This window comes from Denticeps clupeoides, chromosome 11 (assembly GCF_900700375.1).
Source record: "Denticeps clupeoides chromosome 11, fDenClu1.1, whole genome shotgun sequence".
Lineage (NCBI taxonomy): Eukaryota > Metazoa > Chordata > Actinopteri > Clupeiformes > Denticipitidae > Denticeps > Denticeps clupeoides.
The window spans coordinates 20,526,181-20,547,033 of NC_041717.1; the positions used below are offsets into that span (position 1 = coordinate 20,526,181).

General features: G+C 45.7%; 1 protein-coding gene across 1 annotated transcript in view; it reads left to right on the plus strand.

Moving 5' to 3' along the window:
• The first annotated feature begins 584 nt into the window (after positions 1–584).
• Positions 585–20,853, plus strand: part of cfap299 (cilia and flagella associated protein 299) — a 60,075-nt gene continuing 39,806 nt past the window's right edge. Inside the window, exons 1-3 of the mRNA XM_028996921.1 lie at positions 585–706; positions 2,573–2,700; positions 19,718–19,808. Coding sequence (XP_028852754.1) covers positions 593–706; positions 2,573–2,700; positions 19,718–19,808 — 333 coding nt within the window. The 5' untranslated portion in view covers positions 585–592. The remainder of the gene's footprint in view (positions 707–2,572; positions 2,701–19,717; positions 19,809–20,853) is intronic.

Genomic DNA, 20,853 nt, shown 5'->3' on the forward strand with positions numbered 1-20,853 from the left:
TTTTCCATTAAAATTTCCAGCAAAATGTGCAATGGCAAACCTTTCGTTTTAAAAATATGAAGCGGTGAGTATTTTTCAGCGAACACACAACCAACAACATACTTTATGTGGTTATAATAAAATGCCATTGCTTGATCACAAAATGGCCTTTGTTGCGGATACGATCACACTGCAAATGTAGGAGCTCTGTGAGGTGAATGTGGGGGAACAAAAGCACTGATCCGCGTTCCACCCAGTTTCTCCGCACGGTGTGTTTTTGCATCATTGTTAGAATTATTAGCTGTTCAGTCTTGTTCATCTGTGATATGACAACATATGGTTGGTAGTAGCCTAGTGGGTAACACACTTGCCTGTGTACCAGAAGACCCAGGTTCAAACCCCACTTACTACCATCGTGTCCCTGAGCAGGACACTTAACCCAGAGTGTCTCCAGGGGGGGACTGTCCCTGTAACTACTGATTGTAAGTCGCTCTGGATAAGGGGGTCTGGTAAATGCCGCAAACGCAAACGACGCCCGTCGTAACCAGGCCGCCGGGTCAACAGACCCACGTGGGCAGTTGCCGTGGCAACCGGACGCCGTCGGAAAAGGAACATGGCGGCGGGCGGCAGCTCCGGCGCGGCGACGGACGCCAGCGTGACAAAATTCCAAACCTACGAAGACTTCCTCGACGCCCAGGTCACGCCGCTGGATTTATTCTACCTCGAGGTAGGATAATATATCAAATACGCCGCGTTAGAATACGCGCGGTAGAACACCGCTGCCATCGTAGTTCAGGACACGTTTTTTTTTGACAAGAAAAGCATGACAACTTGCAGATGAGAAAGTTTCAGCAATATTGTGTTATTGTGGGGGGAAAAAAAGCTACTAAAGAGTTCGCTTGTTGGTCGTGTCAACACATGGCCTCAAGATGGCGCCACTACCGTTTTTTTCGTTCTGAGGATTCACGGGACATTCTTCATTTATATATTTACACCAGAACGGTGAGAACATCCACAGAAAGAAGGAGGAAGGAAAAATACTAAGATCCGGAAGGAAAAATACTAAGATCCGGAGCGGAGACAGGTGACAGTCTGGTCACAGTCAGGTTATGATACTGGAGGTTGAGTAGCAGTCACAGTTTTATATTAATTTATCGGAGGTCTCAGGTCACATTTTATGACATTTATTTTAAGGACATTTATTTGTTTGTGCTAAAAATGTGACGTAAAACACATAAATAAACTCATAACTGTCAGTGAAAGATGTCACGTACACCTCCAGTATAAATTGTATAAAACCATAAATTGTGCTTGGTGGACGTCCAACATATAATATCGTTCTCAGTAGTCAGTTTGTCACACGAAATGTCACCACTGCTATATGCGGCACTAAACTCCCATGGATCCAGGTACTGCTGGTGCTGCATTTTCCGCCCGACTGTTGGGTGTGGCTCTTCGGCAAAAAAAGGCCTTTTAAGTCGCGGCGTGTTGTGACCAGGGTTCAGGAGAGGACTGAGGGGTCACACTTTTTTACAATTACGTCCACTAGATGGAAACAGAGACCTGCACAGCTTTAGTAATCGCATAGCTACTTAAAAATCTCAATTTATATATATATATATATATACATTTAAATGTATGTGTGTGTGTGTGTGTGTATATATATATATAATATACACACACACATTTAAATGTATATATACATACATATATATACATTTAAATGTGTGTGTGTATATATATATATAATATACACACACACACACATTTAAATGTATATATACATACATATATATACACACACATACATACATATACACATACACATAATTTCCTTAATTTGTCATTTTTATGAAACAATGTCATTACGTGTGTTCTACTGTTCTATTGTTTTCCGACCAGCAAATGTGTACTAATCTGTAGGTTTGATGTCAATCTGTAGGTTTTGATGCTTTTTTATCTGCTCGGTGTACAGACACACGTATGCCCAGCTGCCGATTGCCAACTCCTGTACTTTCGTGCAAGAACTTGCACGTTCTGTCTTCGTGGATATGAAGTTTTCCACCCACATAAATGTCGTAGACTTTTTTTCCTTCCGCTATCTCCATCTTTCTTCTATCCATGGCTGCTGGCCAGTTCGGTCCCTGCCATGGCATGATCCTCTGACGGATGAAGAGGGTGTTAAATATCTCATTTTCACCTGCGACTCACCTGTGATATTTTTACGTTCTAGTCTGATTTCCGAGCGGACCGCGGAGTCATGATGTTCATAGAAACTGAAGCCTGTGGACTTCATTAGACAGCATCTTGGCTCCTCAGAACATATTCCACACACCATTACTACACCACCCGTAGCTCCAACTGAACACACAATAGGTCCTTTCATCCTGTCCGCAACAAAGGACTTTAAAGAACACTGTTTTACAGGTCCTGGATGGTTGAAGATAAGTCCCGCTTCCTAACCGGTTGCCTCTCACTAGGTGGCATTAGATGCAACTCTACGCACGGCACTACATTCTGAGATGCTACAAGCACAGTGTCATGAGTGGCACTATAACAAATAAGAGGTCACAATGGTAATCTGTCCCTGCAGGACAAAGATCTGGCGCGTCAGCTGGTTGAACTGGGCTACAGGGGCAGCGGAGAGGTCCTCAAGCGCGAGGAGTTCGAGAGACTGAAGGCGGCTGAGGAGGCCTTGCGTCTTTCCAACAGGACCAAGAAGTAAGTAGACATGGTAGACAAGAATGTTTCTAATACGCTAGTAAGTACAGCACTTAAAATTAACCATCAAATTAGAAACAAACATCAGTTCAGAGTCGCCCACGTTCGGAGACACCGACGTGTGGATTTCCTGTGTCTCCTGTCCCACCGCACGTTTGTGGGAAGTAAATGACAGGGAGGTCCTCGCATGGTGTGGAATCTCCACGTCACCCCTGCAGGGAGCAGCAGGTCGTCCTTAAAGATCCAGTCCACCGAAAATAGCCAAACCTAGAATCCTACAAGCGCCCCGTTGAATGTTTTATCATGCATTCGCCGCAGTAGTTAGTATAGCCGGGGAGAGACAGGAAGGTGGTTATATTGATTATGCCGCTCAAACGTGTAAATAGTCACTGTTTTGCATCGGTGTCTGCTTAGCATTAGCCTATAAGTGTTAATATATACAAATCATTGATTTTGCTGAACGTTAACATCACTCCATCATTCCAGAACAATCTGACTGGTTATAAATGGCTGCCCATTAGCTGAGGACGACCACGTCACATGAAAAACACCGTACCAGATCAGAATTATACGTTATTTCCAGGCGAATGTACACTTTTCATTGGAAATGCGTTGGTAACATGTGCTGCAAGAACGGTTTTTAACCGCTGTGTAATAAGCAACGGGACACCCCGCAGAGCAATAAGCTCAGGTCTCGCCAGGATTACTGGTAGCACATCCCGGGGTCTCTGTGCGGCGCGACGCTGACACGGCTGGACTTTAGGGACTCTCTGAGCGGCAAGACGCAGCAGCCCGTGCAGTCGCCACAGCTCCCCGCTTCTGCTCGCTCAGCAGGCCCCTGCAAGGGGCCGATCTTACGGGTTTTGGGAACGCATTCTCCCCCCTCTTGTTTTTTTTTTTTGTTCCGTTTCTCTGAACGTTCCGTCCCCCCCCTTTAGTACCTGCAGGTGTATAAACAGAGCTGTTTTCAATTAGGACAGGGCTCGCCACGTAGCGCGTGCCCAATCACGGCCCGGAACCTGTGCTAATGGCCCTGCCTCGCGGCCCCGTCCCGGAACATCCCGCGCGAGAAGTGGACGTCTCTGCCGAGGGCTTTACTTCGACCAAACCTGCAGCCCAAAGCCCAGCCAATTCCGTTCCTTGTGTTTGATTTAGGAGGCTCTGCCGATAAATTTGCCTAGACCAAGTCGTCTCTGCCAGAGGTGTCTTCGTCGATCCTTCATAATCGTCATTGGACAAAACTATACTTGTGTGTGGTTCAGAGCATTCATTGTAATGCACGAAAAGTCGTGAATTCCGAATTCTTGTAGACTTTTTTGCGTATCGGTGTCAACATGGCTGCACGGTGGCACGGCGGTTAGCAGCATTGCCTCACGCATGTTGACGCCTATGGCGGATCAAGATGAACAAATTAATCAGTGGACTAGAAACCACCATTCAACCCACAATTATATTTGGCCACTGCCATTGTGACCAGCATTAAAATATTTAACAACTTATTTGAATTTATTCTTCATTTTTTAGTATCTATTGACATCTACTGTCAATGCTGCAAACACACAGCAAGCATTTAAATGGCAAAGCATATCGAGTTTTGACTATAATTTCATACACTCCTTGCATATCACACAAAGAACCAGAGCATCTCAGTTCGAGAACCAAGGTTTATATGCTGTGCATTCAAAACATATTTTCACTATTCCTTCAAGCCGTTATTATCTGTAAAGCACTTTTTATAACGAACACTGGCATGAATGAGACACAATGCTCAAAATGCTTCCTGGTAAAATAGATTGTGCACTGGGCTCTTTTTGTGTTATGATTATGCATCCGGATTACATCCCATGATTGTCGTCTTCCCACTGCCTGCATAAATTAGTGCTCTTCAAGCCCCTCTCTCCGTGTGGAGACCCTTCTGGAGACATTTTCATAACGTAAGTGAGTATTTCAGTCAAACTGAAGGTAAAGCAGCTCTTGCCAAATGCTCTGGTGGACCGATGGTCAGCTAACGCGCACATCTACATTTAAAAAAAGTGTAAAGTGAAGTGATAGTCATTGTGATACACAGCAGCACAACACACGGTGCACACAGTTAAATGTGTCCTCTGCATTTAACCCATCGGCCTGAGTGAGCAGTGGGCAGCCATGACAGGCGCCCGGGGAGCAGTGTGTGGGGACGGTGCTTTGCTCAGTGGCACCTCAGTGGCACCTTGGCGGGTCGTGATTCGAACCGGCAACCTTCTGATTGCGGGGCCGATTCCGTAACCGCTAGGCCACCACTGCCCAATCTCCCCACTGCCCAGGACCAACTGGAATGTACAGGAAGAGCTCGGGTATAGAAAATCAGCTCCTTCCAGACCTGTCGGAGGTGGGTGGCTGTGCTCCAGAAATTGATGTCAGCAGATGCCCAGGGCCTGGCGAGCCCAAGCCTGGGGCATCGGTCCCGACGGCCCCCTCGAGCAACCACAGTTGTGCTCTTTGTCCATTGTTCAGCCCCCTCTCGCCCGCATGGTAGGAGCCACCGCGCTCTCGGGCCAAGTAAAACTGTGACGCGAACATGCAGCGCCCCGCTAATCCCTCTCTCACACACGCTAAAATAAGGGCGTGGGTCCTGGTGTGTGCTCGGGGATGTGCCCTCGCCTCGGAGATGGCACCGCGCTGCGATGCGGCGCCTGTTCGTCAGGAGGGTGTGATGATAGCACGCACACTGGGCCCGGCTGCACGGTCAGCCACTTGTTGCACTCCTGCCCCGGCCCGCTGTCATATGACTGGTATCTGAACCCTTGATGCAAACATTGTTTTGCGGTTCGGGCAAGGTCGAGCCCTGGGTGAAGATTTGCTGAGAATTTTTCGGCTGGACGTTCAAACATGCGAAGCATTTTTGGTAAAGTGTTTTTTTTTTTTTTTTTTATTACATTGCTGAGGTTGTGGAAAAAAAAGAAGAAAAAAAAACGCTTGTTCATCGCTTTAACATTGAACATCTTGAAAATTTCCAAATGCCTTGTTTTTTTGGAAAATGTTAAGTGCATGCAACGTTCGAAAAGAATAAAATTTTCGTGCAGTCAGGTGTCCGGTGTCGGGGCCTGGATCCGCTACTTTTAAAATCCCATGTTTCCCTTTGGAAATGGTTCGTACCAAAATCAGCTGGGAAAATAAAAAGAACCTGGCCGTGGCGCTCCAACTGGACCTTGTTTTAATTTCTCCTGCGTTCATCCAGCCGGGAAGTAATGTGCCTTAATAATGCGGCCGTGTCTTCTGGGCCCAAAACATCTAAAAGCTGAAGTGGCTTCAAGGGCCCTCGGAGATAAGAAAATGCGCTAAATTCATCGGAGCACATATATTACGACTGTGGAAGAACCGTTATTTCAATGTTCCATGGACGTTGATGGTCCGAAATCCAGTCTGAATTTTGAAGGAGGGCTGTTGAAACATGAATGACCCCTGGGTGTCCAACACGTCCTGTCAAAAGTCTGACATCACAAAAATCTGACATTACACAGACCCCCCCACACATGCCACCCCCTGTCAAAAGGCTGGCTGCCATGTACACTCGCATTGTGTTGTTTATACCGTAAAGCCAATGGATGGTAGTAGCCTAGGGGTAACACACTCGCCTATGAACCAGAAGACCCAGGTTCAAATCCCACTTACTACCATTGTGTCCCTGAGCAAGACACTTAACCCTGAGTGTCTCCGGGGGGGGACTGTCCCTGTAACTACTGACCGTAAGTCACTCTGGATAAGGGCGTCTGGTAAATGCTGTAAATGGAGGCCGTAACGTACGATGGGAGATCCTCACATGGAGTCGCTCTGCGGGCGTGGGATGTCTTCCGGCGGCCGAGTCTGAGATTACAGGCGCAGGACACGGGGATCTCTGAGCCCTCGTGAAAGAGCCACGTCTGCCACATGAATCACGGCCACGGTCGACTTTCGCAAATGTTCTCGCCAGATGACCGGGCTTCGGTGAACGCGGCCCCGCAATCGCTCATGTTTATGCTCCGGGGGCGGCGGTGGTGGCCACATGTAACACTCCTTCGCTTAATGAACTTCTAAATGCGGCGCCTCGGACCCCACGCTTCAATGTGTTTGTCATTTATTAGGGTTACCCCTCGCCATAATAATCCCGACACGACGGGGTGATCGAATTCGGGATAAATCCCAGCCACTCCGCGACTGCGGGGAGACGAATGAACACCGACACGGCAAAGCCTGGACTTCCTCTGGTCTGGAGCGAAACCATCTGTTTGCTTGTTGTTCCGAGTTGCACATTCATTTGTCACGGACGCAGCTTTCTGCCTGCTCGCCGTACAACGTGGGTGACTTTGGGAGTGCCGAGGATGTGGCGGCCCTCATTCATCAGCCCGGGGCCCCGTGGACAGGGGCCGGGCGTGTTTTTCACATCATTCGCCGCCCGCCATAAAGATCCCCGGCAGCGCTGTCATCGTCCGCCTCGCGGCCGCGGTGCCTGTGAGCGTCGGGTGCGCGTGATGGATTCTGCAGTGGCCGGTGGCTGTCGGGAGGAGTTGGCTCTGTCTCTGCTGCAACACTTACACGTAGGCGTGGCTACCATTGTCCTGACCCGCCAAAACGTGCAATAAAACAATGCAAAGCAGGAGATCCGAATCAACCTAAATACATGACGACAGAATAAAATGGCCTGTTTGTATCCAATACTCTTCTAAAGCCATATTATTTATGACGAGTCGCTACTTTAGGAAATGGGAAGTCTGTCTTTTGAATGGCGGATGTTCTTGAAATGATGCATTGCACGTCCCCCACAGTTCTTTAGCCCCGAGTTATAATTAAAAGTCATTACTGGCTGATGAAGCCGAAACCACAGCGGCAACATGTGCAGAGCAGAGTGGAGATGGAGCAGAGGCACTTGAAGGAAGCGACTCATTTAGCAGCGTTAAATGTCCCACTTGGGACACAATATGGACAGTTTTAATATGGAGTTATATGGCAGTAATAGATAATATTAATAGATAAACAGAGTACATCTTTTCTTGGTAAATGCATTCATTTACATTACATTTACAGCATTTACCAGACGCCCTTATCCAGAGCGACTTACAATCAGTAGTTACAGGGACAGTCCCCCCCCTGGAGACACTCAGGGTTAAGTGTCTTGCTCAGGGACACCATGGTAGTAAGTGGGGTTTGAAGGCTACACTAGGCTACTACCACCCTGGCATTCAATTATATCATAACCTCAATGAAATCTAATAAACTCTAGAAACCATGAAATAATAATAATAAAATGTGTTGTAGAAACATATGAGTGTGGTGAAACGATTTATGTTTTTACCATATTCATAATTAGCCATGTTCCTGTTAGTGTACAAAATCACCGGAGCAAATTCCACTGGATTCATTAAAGTTTTTTTTTTTATCTACAGTGCAGTTATGCAATTAATCATCTACACATACAGTGTACATTTCTCTATAGAAACCCTCCTAATACTTTGCATACACACACACACACACACACACACACACACGTAGGAGTCAACAATGAGGGGCCCAGATAGAATGTGGCGTGGGGTGTAACTGATACATTTGGCTCAGTGTAATCAGAGGTGACAGAAACCTTAAAAAAGAAAAAGGAGCAAAGTAAATTGTCATGCTGCGTGGAATTTCCCTTGACGTCCAGCGGCCCAAAATAATATTTTCCATAAGATTCTTTTCTCCCAAGCCCCCTCAGCAAAAATATGCCGAGTACAGTAAGTGTTGATGTTCAGAAATCACGGCGTTATTGAAAGTTACCATCTGCCAGGACAATGCCGGACATCTGTTTCCAGAAAAAATATACATATATATTGGCGTAATTTTCTACTGAATACAATTGGCTAGCTCTGTGTTTGTTTGTGAAGTCTGGGCGCAGCCGAGGACCTTTTAATGGCATTCAATCGATTATGGTTGAAACGATTTGCTGCACCAGACACTGGCAGCGATGTCCAGCCGTTGGCCATTTGGCGGTAGTTCGGACTCGGGCGTTTTTTTCTGCCGCAGGTGATAGAACAGCGAGAGCTGAGCGCAGCGCTGTATTGAATTTCTTTTATGCGAAGTAAACATTGTTTCTCTGGTCAGCTGTGCAAACAGACAGTAAAAGTGAGCCGTGGAGCGACCGGGATGTGAGCAGAGTCGTCGCGGCGAGTTCAGGTTAATGCACAGTGGGCCATTGTGGTCGGAAACAAAAGGTGTTTATTGTTTGGGGAAAACCAAGCCACAGAACGATGATTTGATATGCAATTGTGATTTTTTTTAATGCGATCTGGTTCTCTGCATGAATGAATGTAATGCGATCCCATTTTGGAGCGCCCCCCCCAAAGCAAAATGCTGCCAATGGCATGCTTTCATGTAGGAGTGGTGTCCAAGGGTTTAATGCAAGCATTGGGAGAACATGCCGTGACCCAGGTCTAGCGGGGCATCGGCTTCTTTAGACCTGTACCTTCAGTCCGAACAGAACATCTCCCAGTCCAGGTCTGATGAAAGGTCTTTAAGGAGAACCAGTCAGGTGATGAATTAAAACGCTCCAAAGAAAAGAGCCGTGGCTTCTGATGCCACCAAGGTCCAATGGCAAATGGTTTGGGTCATTTTGCTGACATCCTAAAGCTCCTTCAAGTGCAGTAATGTCAGGGAAATAAATTTTGGTTGTTTTATGTTTATTTCTGCTTTTTAGGAATATTATTTACTTTCTTTTATTGTTGTGTTGAACTGGAATTGTCTTCATGGTTGTTGTCTTGTGAATATTACTGAGGCCTAAATCCAGAAATATACTTGTGAGCCACGTATCCACGTACAGTTGCATTGTTAACGTTTGTGCTGATTTACTTCTCTACTCTGCATTGCAACCTGTGGTGTGTACTCCTTACCACTAGTGGTCAGTGTTGAGGCCGCAAACTAAATAAACGAATGTGAAAGTGAAGTGATTAGTTGTCACATGTGACATACCACAGCACAGCACCCAGTGCGCACAGTGAAATGTGGTCTCCGCAGGTGCCCGGGGAGCAGTGTGTGGGGACGGAGCTTTGCTCAGTGGCACCTTGGAGGATCGGAATTCGAACCGGCAAACTTCTGATTACGGGGCCGCTTCCTTAACCGCTAGGCCAACACTGCCCCTAGAATGAACACATGTATCTGTTGAGTGCAGATCTTGCAACACCGCCCCTATGCAGGTACATACCTACGTAGTTAACGGCAAGTTTATTTCTGCCTTTAGTCTCCACTTGCGTCTTTTGCTTGGTTTGATCATTTGGGTTTAGGCCTTGTTTATGTTTGTATTGTAAAGCTGAGCCAAATTAATGAAAATTTTCCTTAAAAATAAAGGTATTCGCCAATCGTTCAACATCCAGACACCATCAGGTTGCTACTGTGAACGTTCGACAGGCTGAAGAACAATGCCAGAACAAAGCCGTTTTACTCTCAGTGGAAGCGTTGCCTTTGATTTCGATGAATCGCAAACTTGCTCCTGCATTTTCATCGAAAAACCATTTCTTGAAATTCCAAAAGTGAAATTCAGTGAAATCTGCAGCGAATGATGAAGGTTGCACAGTAGTCAAGTTAAATTGCATCTCTTGAAACTGTGCACATCTCAGTACCTCGGCACTGGGCAGACCCGACGCAGAGAACAATGTCATGGTGCGCTCGGCTTTAAACGCCATTTGTGTGCTGATCCAGGCTGCAAGCCACGACTGCACTCAACTCTCATCTCCCTGTCCAAAGAGAGAATTTGTTCAGGTTCCAAAATGTGGGGTGAACAGCGAGACCTCGTCTCAAGGTATCTGGGCTCTGCTCAAGAGCTCCTTTCTTTGCCCCCATGTGCCAGTGGTCACCAGTCCAAAGCAAGCAGTTCCCCGTGAGTCCTGTTATTCTTGCGCTTTTTCGTGAGAGAAAGCAAGTGAGGAAGACGGCAAGGCGAGAATGGAAGGGTGCGAGTGACTGAGTGAGTGAGTGTGACCATGAAGGAGTTGCCTGCCAAGGCTGCTGAAGGCAAGACCCCTCCAGGAGACAAAACATTTCTGACTGGCTTTTGATTACGCCCGAGCCTTTGCGTGCACCTCATTTGCGGAAGGCCGTGTGGTGCAAAAACATTCGTTTTTTTCACGTCGCAATTAGCCGAAATGGCTCTCCGTGTGACCCAGAACGTCGGCCAGCACCGTGCGCCCGTTCATCAAGCACCTCTTCTTGCTAAGATCCAAGGCCGTGCTTATTTTCCCTGACGGACAAATCTACGGGGTTAAACCACGGCGCGTCCGAAGGATACGGCATCGCTGCTTCTCTAAATAACTGTCTCGGCATGTTGATCGCCGCACAAGAAGGATTCCGATCGGCCGCTAAATAAATTGTTTGAAAGAACGTCCCAGGGGAGGAGAGACGTACGGACATTGTGCACATCTGACGCTCGGCGTCTCTTGCTCTTTGTTTATGGCGGCTCTAAACACGTTCGCGGACTGTGACAGATGTGCGCCCCCCCGTCGGGACTGTGTATTCCATTCCGGGACAATGGCTTCATCTGCTTGCATTTTTTCGCCTTAAGCCACAAGTTATCAGGCGGGGTGTCACCTTTCCTTTGATAAACCGGGCCTTTTTTCGTGCCTGTGTTTGCTTTGGCTCTCAGCGCGTTATCTTTACCAGCTTCACTTACTTAGACCTAGCTAAGAGTCCCAGGGCCCACAGGGAGCTGGAAAGGCCCGTGAAGCTTCTCGAAATAGCGGCCTTTTTTTAGCGAAGCCAGGCTAGCGCTGTCACAGGAACTGTGGCTTGTTACCATGCTAAGTTCTTAACTAAGCTACACTTAAAAACCTGACGCCCACTGGCATATGTGGCGCTTGCTACGTTTCGCGGTAGCCACATAGCTAGCGCCTTCGCGTTGAAGTAAACTGAAGTAAAGGGTTGTGGTTTTTGCAGGGCTGTCCGAGCCTTTCCGAGCGGTGCTCTCGATGCGCTGCTATTACTACTAGATGGGGTAACCCCTCAATCGCTAGCCTCCTCGAGCACCTGTGTTTACATAGGGGCCTTGGCCCCCCGTGACCTGGCGGCGGTCCTTTGCTGGCTCAGGAATCGGAGCGGAGAGTTCCCAGCCCTGCAAATATGTGCTGCTGCTGCATTTTCAGTTGTGTGCCAGTCCACCAAGACCACTGTGGACGTCAGACAGGGGAATTATATAATTTATATTCCAATATTATACAATTTGGCTGAGTTAGCGAAAATGTGTTGTGCTCAGCATTAGGAGGAATAGCCTTCCTATCTGATATTTCCTAGGACATCTCAGAAATGGTTCTTTTAGAAGTTATTCTGCATATGTGACTTGTTAAAATGTATGGAATCAAGCAGCTTTTTTTCAGTCATGTGAAAAGGTGTAGTGGGCCCTGGAGCCCACATCGGGAGCCATTGCCTCCCGTTATTTACAACACAGCAGTGACCACCGGGAGATGGAGATTCTCCTTTACAGCCACGAGAATGTCACCCTGTGTGCAGCGTGCAGGAGGAAGGGAATGTGTTTGTGCACACGGCAAGAGGGTTCATCTCAGTGCTCGTCTCCGCCTGGGCAGCTTTTTGAGCAGAATCTGTGGATGGAAATGGCTCGATTTATGGACGCGATTGGCCAAAATTCATCAGCTCTGTGGTCTGACAGCAAGAACATGGAAATTCGAGTGGAAATTGGTCTTGCCACTTTGTTTGCAGATATTAATACTCATATAAGTAAGGCCATTTGGGAATGTGATGGCTGGCCAAACATATGCTTGTCACTTAACTGAATGTAATGTAATCCTTGCCCAGGAAACCAGACACGGTTCTTAAAAATCTCTTATTAGCTTAATCATCTGTGTTTTCAGTGCGTGTCATGTCACAGAATATTATTTCACGATTTGAGGTGCTTTTGCTGACCCATTTGCTTTTGGCAGTCCCACATAGATCATGTTTGATACTGCAGCAACGTCTGTCAAGGGGAGGGCGATTAGGAGACTATTCTGTCAGAAACACTTACCTTTGTCTGAATATTTTTAGAAAGCATTCTGGAGCCATTTATATAACCTCGACGTCCCGGAGCTGCGTGTGAAAACAAGTGTTCTCCACATAACCGAAACATCTGGCAAGTCGCAGCGCTAAGCTGGAGGCTTTTGACACAGCTCTTCTATTTCCTGACAGGAGCCACAGGCTGGTTGCTGATATGAAACTGCAGAATTAAAGTATTTCCCCAACATTTCCATCGAATAAGAAATGACTGGAATGTATTCGCTCTTTCTGTCTGTCATTGGAACTTGGGGCTGGATGCCTGCTTTAGACGTCTTGACTTCCACTGGTGACGTTAACTTGGCCACAGATTATATTCATTTTTAAAATGCACTGGATGAATGTATTCAGAGCACTTTTAGAATACGCAACGCATGTGAAAAACAACCGTGCTATATCACTATTTATTCTTTTTTCTTTTGGAATGCTTCTGGGTGCTAATGGCATTCCCATATAGAATATTATTATGTCTAACTGACCATGGGTTTAATACTATTATATGTATTCTCTTACATCACTTTTTTTTGTATTTATCTTTTGTCTTTCGTTCTCCATCTTATTGAGGACCCTAGATATGAACTGTAGCCCATCTGAAATCCATCCTATTGAGGGGAAACAGGACCTTTTATTATCGTTCCCTGTGATTAAGTACTTCTGTGGGCTTGTGGCTACTCTAAACGATTCATGTCTGTTGTGGTCATAAATTTACATGTGCTCACCAGTACACACACACATTCACCGTCCTCTAGACCACCCTAAGCCACCTAAAAATCATACTGACTTTTTATACAGTTCACAATGGTAATGTGTTGCCGATCATCTTTCTAATTCTTAATTTTACCATGGATATATTAATACATATGTAACTGTACTGTAGTGTACCCGTAGTGTGACATCAGGTCAGGGGACACAAATATTTAAGTTAAAACAGAGACACTTCATTATACACAAAGCAAAGTGAGGCAGTAGTGAACTCTAATAAGGTCACATTTACCGAAACAAACATTAGCATATAGTTACAGGAGCCCAAAACGAAGTTCAGAATATTCAACTTACCCAAAATACCTACACCATGTTTTTACCATGTGGCTTCTTTCAATTCTTAAGATTGTTGTGAGATTTAGGCACAATTCTATTCGATTCACTTAATCGTAAAGAATGGTCTTCTTGATGCCAGATATTGACTGTATTAAGAAATGAATTAACAGGGAAAAAGATCGAGAACTGAAAGTTTTAGCGCAATGCGGAACAGTACCGTATGAATACTTAATAAGTTATATGGTAGTAATATATTAGAATATAGTGTTCATTATCTTTAAAGAAAAAATCCTCAGTATACTAACAATGCATGGAAGAACTCATATTGGAATAACCAAAAATATCATGTTTCAGTTATGGAAATTAAGAGATTGTGTGTGTCTGTACTGAGTACAGTATGTCTGTTTAATTGAATCCCATATGCTTGACACTCACATCACAATCTAAACATCACTCAGTTGTAAGGTTGTACCTCTTTCCTCATAAGCAAGACTCTGACACAGCACTGTGTCTTGGAGGGCATCAGCTATTTGTTGGTGGATTATTGTTAAGGGGTCCTGGTCCACAGCGCAATTCCCAGTCATGCTCATATAATACCACTAAAAACATATCATTAAGACTTTTATGTACTGAAGACTGGATTTAAAAACAGTTACGTCCATTTTTTTTTAAATTGGTGATGGGCTTTAAGATGACCATATTTCTGGGTGGTAGTAGCCTAGTGGGGTAACACACTCGCCTATGAACCAGAAGACCCAGGTTCAAATCCCACTTACTACCATTGTGTACATGAGCAAGACACTTAACCCTAAGTTGTTCCAGGTGGGGCCTGTCCCTGTAACTACTGATTGTAAGTCGCTCTGGATAAGGGCGTCTGATAAATGCCGTAAAATGTAAAAAAATATAAAAAATAATTCTTACATTTCTGGTGATATACTGCCCCCTATTTCCTAAATTCATAGAGTTGCAAAAATAATACCCATGCTAACTTAGAGCTTAATGCGTTGTCACAATATCACAGTTGACCTTTACCTTCATTCAGGGTTATTTCGCATTGAAAGGCTCTAAACTGATGGAAATGCAATAGCACTGAAGCCAGACTTCAAAAAAAAAAAAAAGTTTCACCTTTCCCCAGAATTCCTGCGTGAACCCAGCTTTTGGCCTGTCACTCTTAGCCCAGTTGTGTGCCTGGATTCTCCAAAGTCCAACGCCTCCGAGGCCCATTCCAAAAACCTGCGCCGAAGACCTTAGTCCACAGAGAACAATGGAGGCGGTTTGGCTCAGAAAACAGCCCGGGGCTCTTAATTTCTCCCTTCGTTACTGCTTACATAATTGAAACGCCAAGCATCTGCGCTCCAGCCTGCTGACCCGCCAGCCGTGGCCACCTAGGTTGAGCTCTTCTGCGTGCGCTGTCAATAACAGCATACCACGGGGGAGATGAGTATTGGCTAGGTGTTGATGTAGCCTCACTGTATTCAACACTGTTCTACCATTACGACATGTTAGCATATTTTCGGTGAATAATATCACCTGATTGCCCCCGAGGAGCGGCTTTGTGAACACTTGTGCGACCCTGGGAAGACGTTCTATAAATAGGTCGATGACGTTATATGAAAGGCACACCGAAACCAGGCCAGTCATTTCCTAACTCTGAAACGATTGGAGTTCCAGAGTTCCACGGTCCAAGGCCATTAATAAAAATGCCTCCATTTGGCATTATAGGTCAATAGATTATATGTAATCGTTTGAAATGTTAACATTACAGGGGCTTAGGCAGTGGTGGCCTAGCGGTTAAGGAAGCGGCCCTGTAAACAGAAGGTTGCCGGTTCGAATCCCGATCCGCCAAGGTGCCACTGAGGTGCCACTGAGCAAAGCACCGTCCCCACACACTGCTCCCCGGGCGCCTGTCATGGCTGCCCACTGTTCACTCAGGGTGATGGGATAAATGCAGAGGACAAATTTCACTGTGTGCACCGTGTGCTGTGCTGCTGTGTATCACATGTGACAATCACTTCACTTAAAAAAAAAAATCCCTAGATACACTCCTCTATTGGTACAAAACCTGACAATTCTTTTTTTCCAACTAATTACTGTTTGTCCAAAGCGAACACGGTCCTTTTGCTTCATTTTGTGACCCATAATTAACCCGGAAATTAAATTTAGCTTAATTTTGTGTGAATCCCAAATATTCTGTGTATTCAGTCACAGACATAGATCCCAAAAGCAGGGGGGGAAAGACTCAGATCCCGTCATCTCTGTGTTGCTCCTTCTCACATCTTCAATATGTCCATGCACTAAACTGTGCGTGCTTCGTGTCACTGGCCATCGTCCAAGTCACTTAAATGGCTCTCGATGTGCCGATACACAACAGATTGCGTTGTTTTAATTATAGGGACGGCATTCGAGACGTGACACGCGCCCGCCAGTCCCCATCAGGGACACACGCAGCCCTTAAATTGTTTTCCGAGCCTCGCCAGTCACCTGAACCGTTTGGTAAACTGCGGCCGGCCGAATAGCAGGAATAAAAGCCACGTGTGTGTTCCACTTAAACGAGATACCCTCCCCGTACACACACGCAGACTCACACACACACACACACACACACACACACACACACACACACACACTTCTTTTCAGTGTCTAGAATAAACAGTTGAGGGCCCCAAGCGCATCATGCTCAGTTAAATCCTTCCTAAAGCGGCGCGTCTGTTTGCCGAGAAGTCCCCACCTGTCCCGGCGTAACCCGAGTTGAGCCAGAGTTCATGCCTGTCGCCGCAGAGGCCGAGGGAAGGGGTTTGGGGCTCATCAGGAACATAAAGTCTTTAGACAAACGGCCGCGCTTGACTTTTGACTTCGTGCCTATTTGCATAATGGCGGCCTGTGAAGGGAGGTCAGGAGCGCTCGCCCACAGAGATAAGACACATTGAGCCCCGACCTGGTACCTGCCTCTTCAGACAGCCTGTCCTTTTAGGGCTCTCGCCTGCAGCTCTCTCAGCCGGCTGATTTCTTCGTTTCTCAGACTCTGTGATCTGCTGTCTAAATTGATGGAGGTCACTGGTCTTTTCATCCAAACTTCGTCAAAATCTGTTAGACGTCAACAATTGAGTCTGGAAGTCTTTTTTTTTTACAAATATAGTGAAATGTGCAATTTCTAACTTTCTTAATTAGAGTAATGAAGCACAATAGTTTACCATAAGTGGAATATCTAGGAACACTCTGGTTGCAGTAGGATTTGCAAAAGGATGAAGCCATATGCACAATAATCAGAGCTGCTTGATAACATTTCAATGTACCATACCAATACTGCTTATACCAACATGCTGAATAGAGCAATATAATAAATAAAGCAATAAAATGATACATGATGTAATTACACACGGTAGGTTCCTTAAATCATGATTTTTAAACACTGCACATTTAATGCTTACAAAGACTTTGTTCAGTATTCTGTCTGAAAATCATGTGACACCAGTCAACTGCAGCCTTTGAATCATTTGCCTTCTAGACCCAAAAATGCTTTGAAAGAGCCTATCAGGGAATGCCATTGCTGTTAAGGGGTGGTGTCTAATGTGATCCTACGTGGCAAACCAGCATTCACTGGCTTGCCTTCCTTGCATTAACTGTAAGGTTTGAAACGACAGCTACATATTTCATGTTTGCATGGTCTTTGTCTAGTTTAGTGGACAAAAACCTGGCTAAAAACCAGCAACATCAGTAATATGCGTATAGCGAATACCTGATTTACTCTTTGGCCATCAGGTTTTTTTGTGACATTGGTTGATTTTGAAAGTTGAACGACAATTCGCTTTTGCTTTCCCTCAAAGTAGACAATTAGCTTGGCCATACAGCTGTCGTCATACACTGCTGCAAATTCACCATTTATCCACTTCACTGTCCATTACCTGCCCGCGTTAACGTGGTCCACAAATCATTAATGCAAATCAGGCACCAGGTTTCCACATGAGAATTCTCGACATGAAATATCCAAAAAGTGGGAGAAACTGCGAAGCCGTTCTCTGTGCAAACACCCTCCTGGACTTGGGCTCCTTTTGGATGCAGCTGAGTGTAAAGTGGAGCAGATAAAAAAAACTTCTCAATTACTTGTTTACTGGCAGGACGGGCGATTCAGCAAACATACTGCAGCCTTCGTGCAGGTTCAGCAGAGTGAATTTTGGAGGAGTGACAAGGCTGCGCTGCTAGTGCTGTGCTGCGAACAGCCCAGAAGATGAGTGCCAATGTTTTGTCAGGTGTGGAATGAGCCAAAATGTTGTTTCCATGGAAACCAGCCAAGTGAAGTGTAAAAAGAAAATAAAAAATTACAGCAATCGTGTTAAATTAAGGGCCACATTTTCATGCCGTCATATTGACGTGGGGCGTTGGGAGAGTTCGCCAATGTCCGATTCACTAGTTTACCAATCAGAATGTTTAGTTTAGTAGTGGGCGTGGACATATGGCTACACCGGGACACAGCATCGTCTCAGTTTAGTATATAACGAAAACTCTCGCAGTTCGTTTAGATCAGTCTGGGGAAGCCCGTTTCCGTAAAGCTTTGCTTAAGGCGTCAAGTTATGGCGCAATTACAGCATGCACGTCGTGGGGTGTAAATATGTCACGCAAACAGCTGGTTGGGGCGAGAACTACATTTTACTGCTTCCTTTGTAACGTCATTAACATTGTTGGATCAAGGCTCCCGCTCGCTCACGATTACGATAATACACGGAAAGAGCCGCCGCTGAAGGTCTTGGTCTTATCTACTTCCACCCTTTATGTGACGTTCGCAAATGAGAAAGCCAGGCTCCATATTGGGCACTGGAAGCGGGCCTGATCTTCTTGATCAAGGTACCGTCCCAACACACTAACACCCGGGTGCCTTTCATGGCCGCCCACTGCTCGCTCACAGTTCCATTTTGTCACCGTGTGCTGTGCTGCAGTGTTCCACCATGACAATCACTTCGTTTTAAAATGCCAGAACGAATGGTATCTGAATGTTAAGAGTCTTCCCGACACAATCAGCCTCGGTCTGGAGTTGTGTTCCTGATTGTATGCTGCTGTATTGGGCTATAAATGTTTGCCTGTCGTACCATGTCCACCTCGAGCCGTGGATTGCTGTCCTGTCTTGGTGTGTCTTCTGTAGTCGTGCGAGTGCGTGGTTCCTTTACCTCCTGTGACAGCTGACTATTTATCTACAAAGAACTGAGTTTATTTAGAGTTGAAATGCTGAGCTTTATTAGGAAGTATTAATATAAATCATACATCTCATAAAAATGTAATTTAGCGTCCTTTCAAACATGATTTAATTAAAACATTATTTTATTAAGCATTTAAGCATTTGTCACTGTTTCAAGTTTTAACAAAGGTCTTTGCTGACTGAGTCGTGCCAAAATCCCTTTATATTATTTTTCCTTCAGCAGTTCCTACAGTACACATATCGCTTCTGTTATGCCATGTGCGGACTGTGTATTTATTCTACACGCTGTGCAGGTTCCGTTGGTTGTAAGGTCACTTTTCATTAATTGCTCAAATTTGCCGGGGCCCTTCCAGCCTCCTTTTTCCAATGTTGACCCAAGTGAAATTCGGTGCGCCATCATGAACATCATTCGTGTGGCTGCGTATGAACTTTCCATGCATTCTTGCACATCCACTTTGATAGTGACTGACATTGTTTCGCCAGATTATTGGTCTTCATTTGTCCAATCAGCAAGGTTTTCTTTCCCTTCCTCATACGCTTAATAAAGCCCTGACCCCCCCCCCCCGGGTTTAAGTGGAAAAATGAGTTAAAAAATGTGGAAGTATCAGGTGATGTTAGAAAACTGAGGCTGCTGAGGTGGTATCAACCCGAAGTAATAAATTCAGATGAAAAACACTGCGTCTGTGTGAATTTTTCTTCTTCTAGCGAAGAACCTTTAAACCTTTCTGCGGAAAAAAGAAACGTTTCAATTCATTTCAATGTTGTCTTTTCCAGGACGTTGGCAAGTGCAGGAAGGGAACTCAAAGATAACTTCCTGAAGGCGCTGGCAGACCGCGAGGAAGCCAACCGCAACGGGAGAATGGCCGTGAGTACGGCGGCGCGGCGCTCCGTCTGCTACGTAACGGGATTCCCCCCCGAAATATTTCGCTCATTCCATTAGGGAACAAAATCCGCTCTGTGTCCGATGGCCTCCCTTCCCTGGAGCCCGGCAAACTCCCCCTGCCACAGTTGACCCTCCCCCAGCGGCCCCAGAAAAAAAAAAAAAAAAAAGGGCAGAGTTGGGGGAAAAAAGGGGGCCACCCTGGGCGTGCTGCGTGTGGGAACGGCGCTACGTCCCAGTGGAAACGTTTACGCCCGCCTCGCGGGAATGGCGGCGCGGATAAACCTCCACGGCGCAGAACTAGCGGCATACTTGCATCTCCCGTTGGACAGAGACGCTGCTTCGCGGGCGCTTTGTTTTGTGCCGGACGAACTCGACTTCGGCTGTTTATTGAAAAGGGGCCGCGGTGAACTTGCCGCTGCCAGTTCGACCAGCTATGGGCATTTGTCATCTTGTTTGAGGGTTTTTCTTTTTTCCCCACCAATTTTAAGACTGAAAATGCCCTGTCGTCTTCACACATGTGGGTTTTATAAGATGGTAAAGGTCACGGTGAAAAATGATCAACAAAGGAAGTCGGGTACCCCAAAATACAGGCGATTCTGACTAATGCACTTTTTTTTTTTTTTTTTACATCGAAAAGCAAATCTGTAATCTACCTTCTAGTAGATGCGCAAAATGCCCAATCTCTCACTCACAGAGGCCCAAACGAGATTTTATTTTACTTCTGTTTAGCCCAATCAACTTCTGAATTCGTTTTAGTTGCGTTTTTTTATAAAAGTCTAACAAAAATAGATTTTTATCTGCAGCTCATTCATTGTGTTATAAAAAAAAGGTTGTGAATCGCGTCCTCACGCAAAGCTGACTGATAAGTGTTTCGATTTTATTTTCTGTCTCCAATGCTCAGTACAGCAATTTGAACCTGTGGACCGTATGTGAAAAAAATTACAATAATATTAATGGGGAGGGGGGGCTTCTCCATGGTGGGACCCTCTCTAATTTCACGTGTTTGCTAAGTAAACACGCTCCCCAT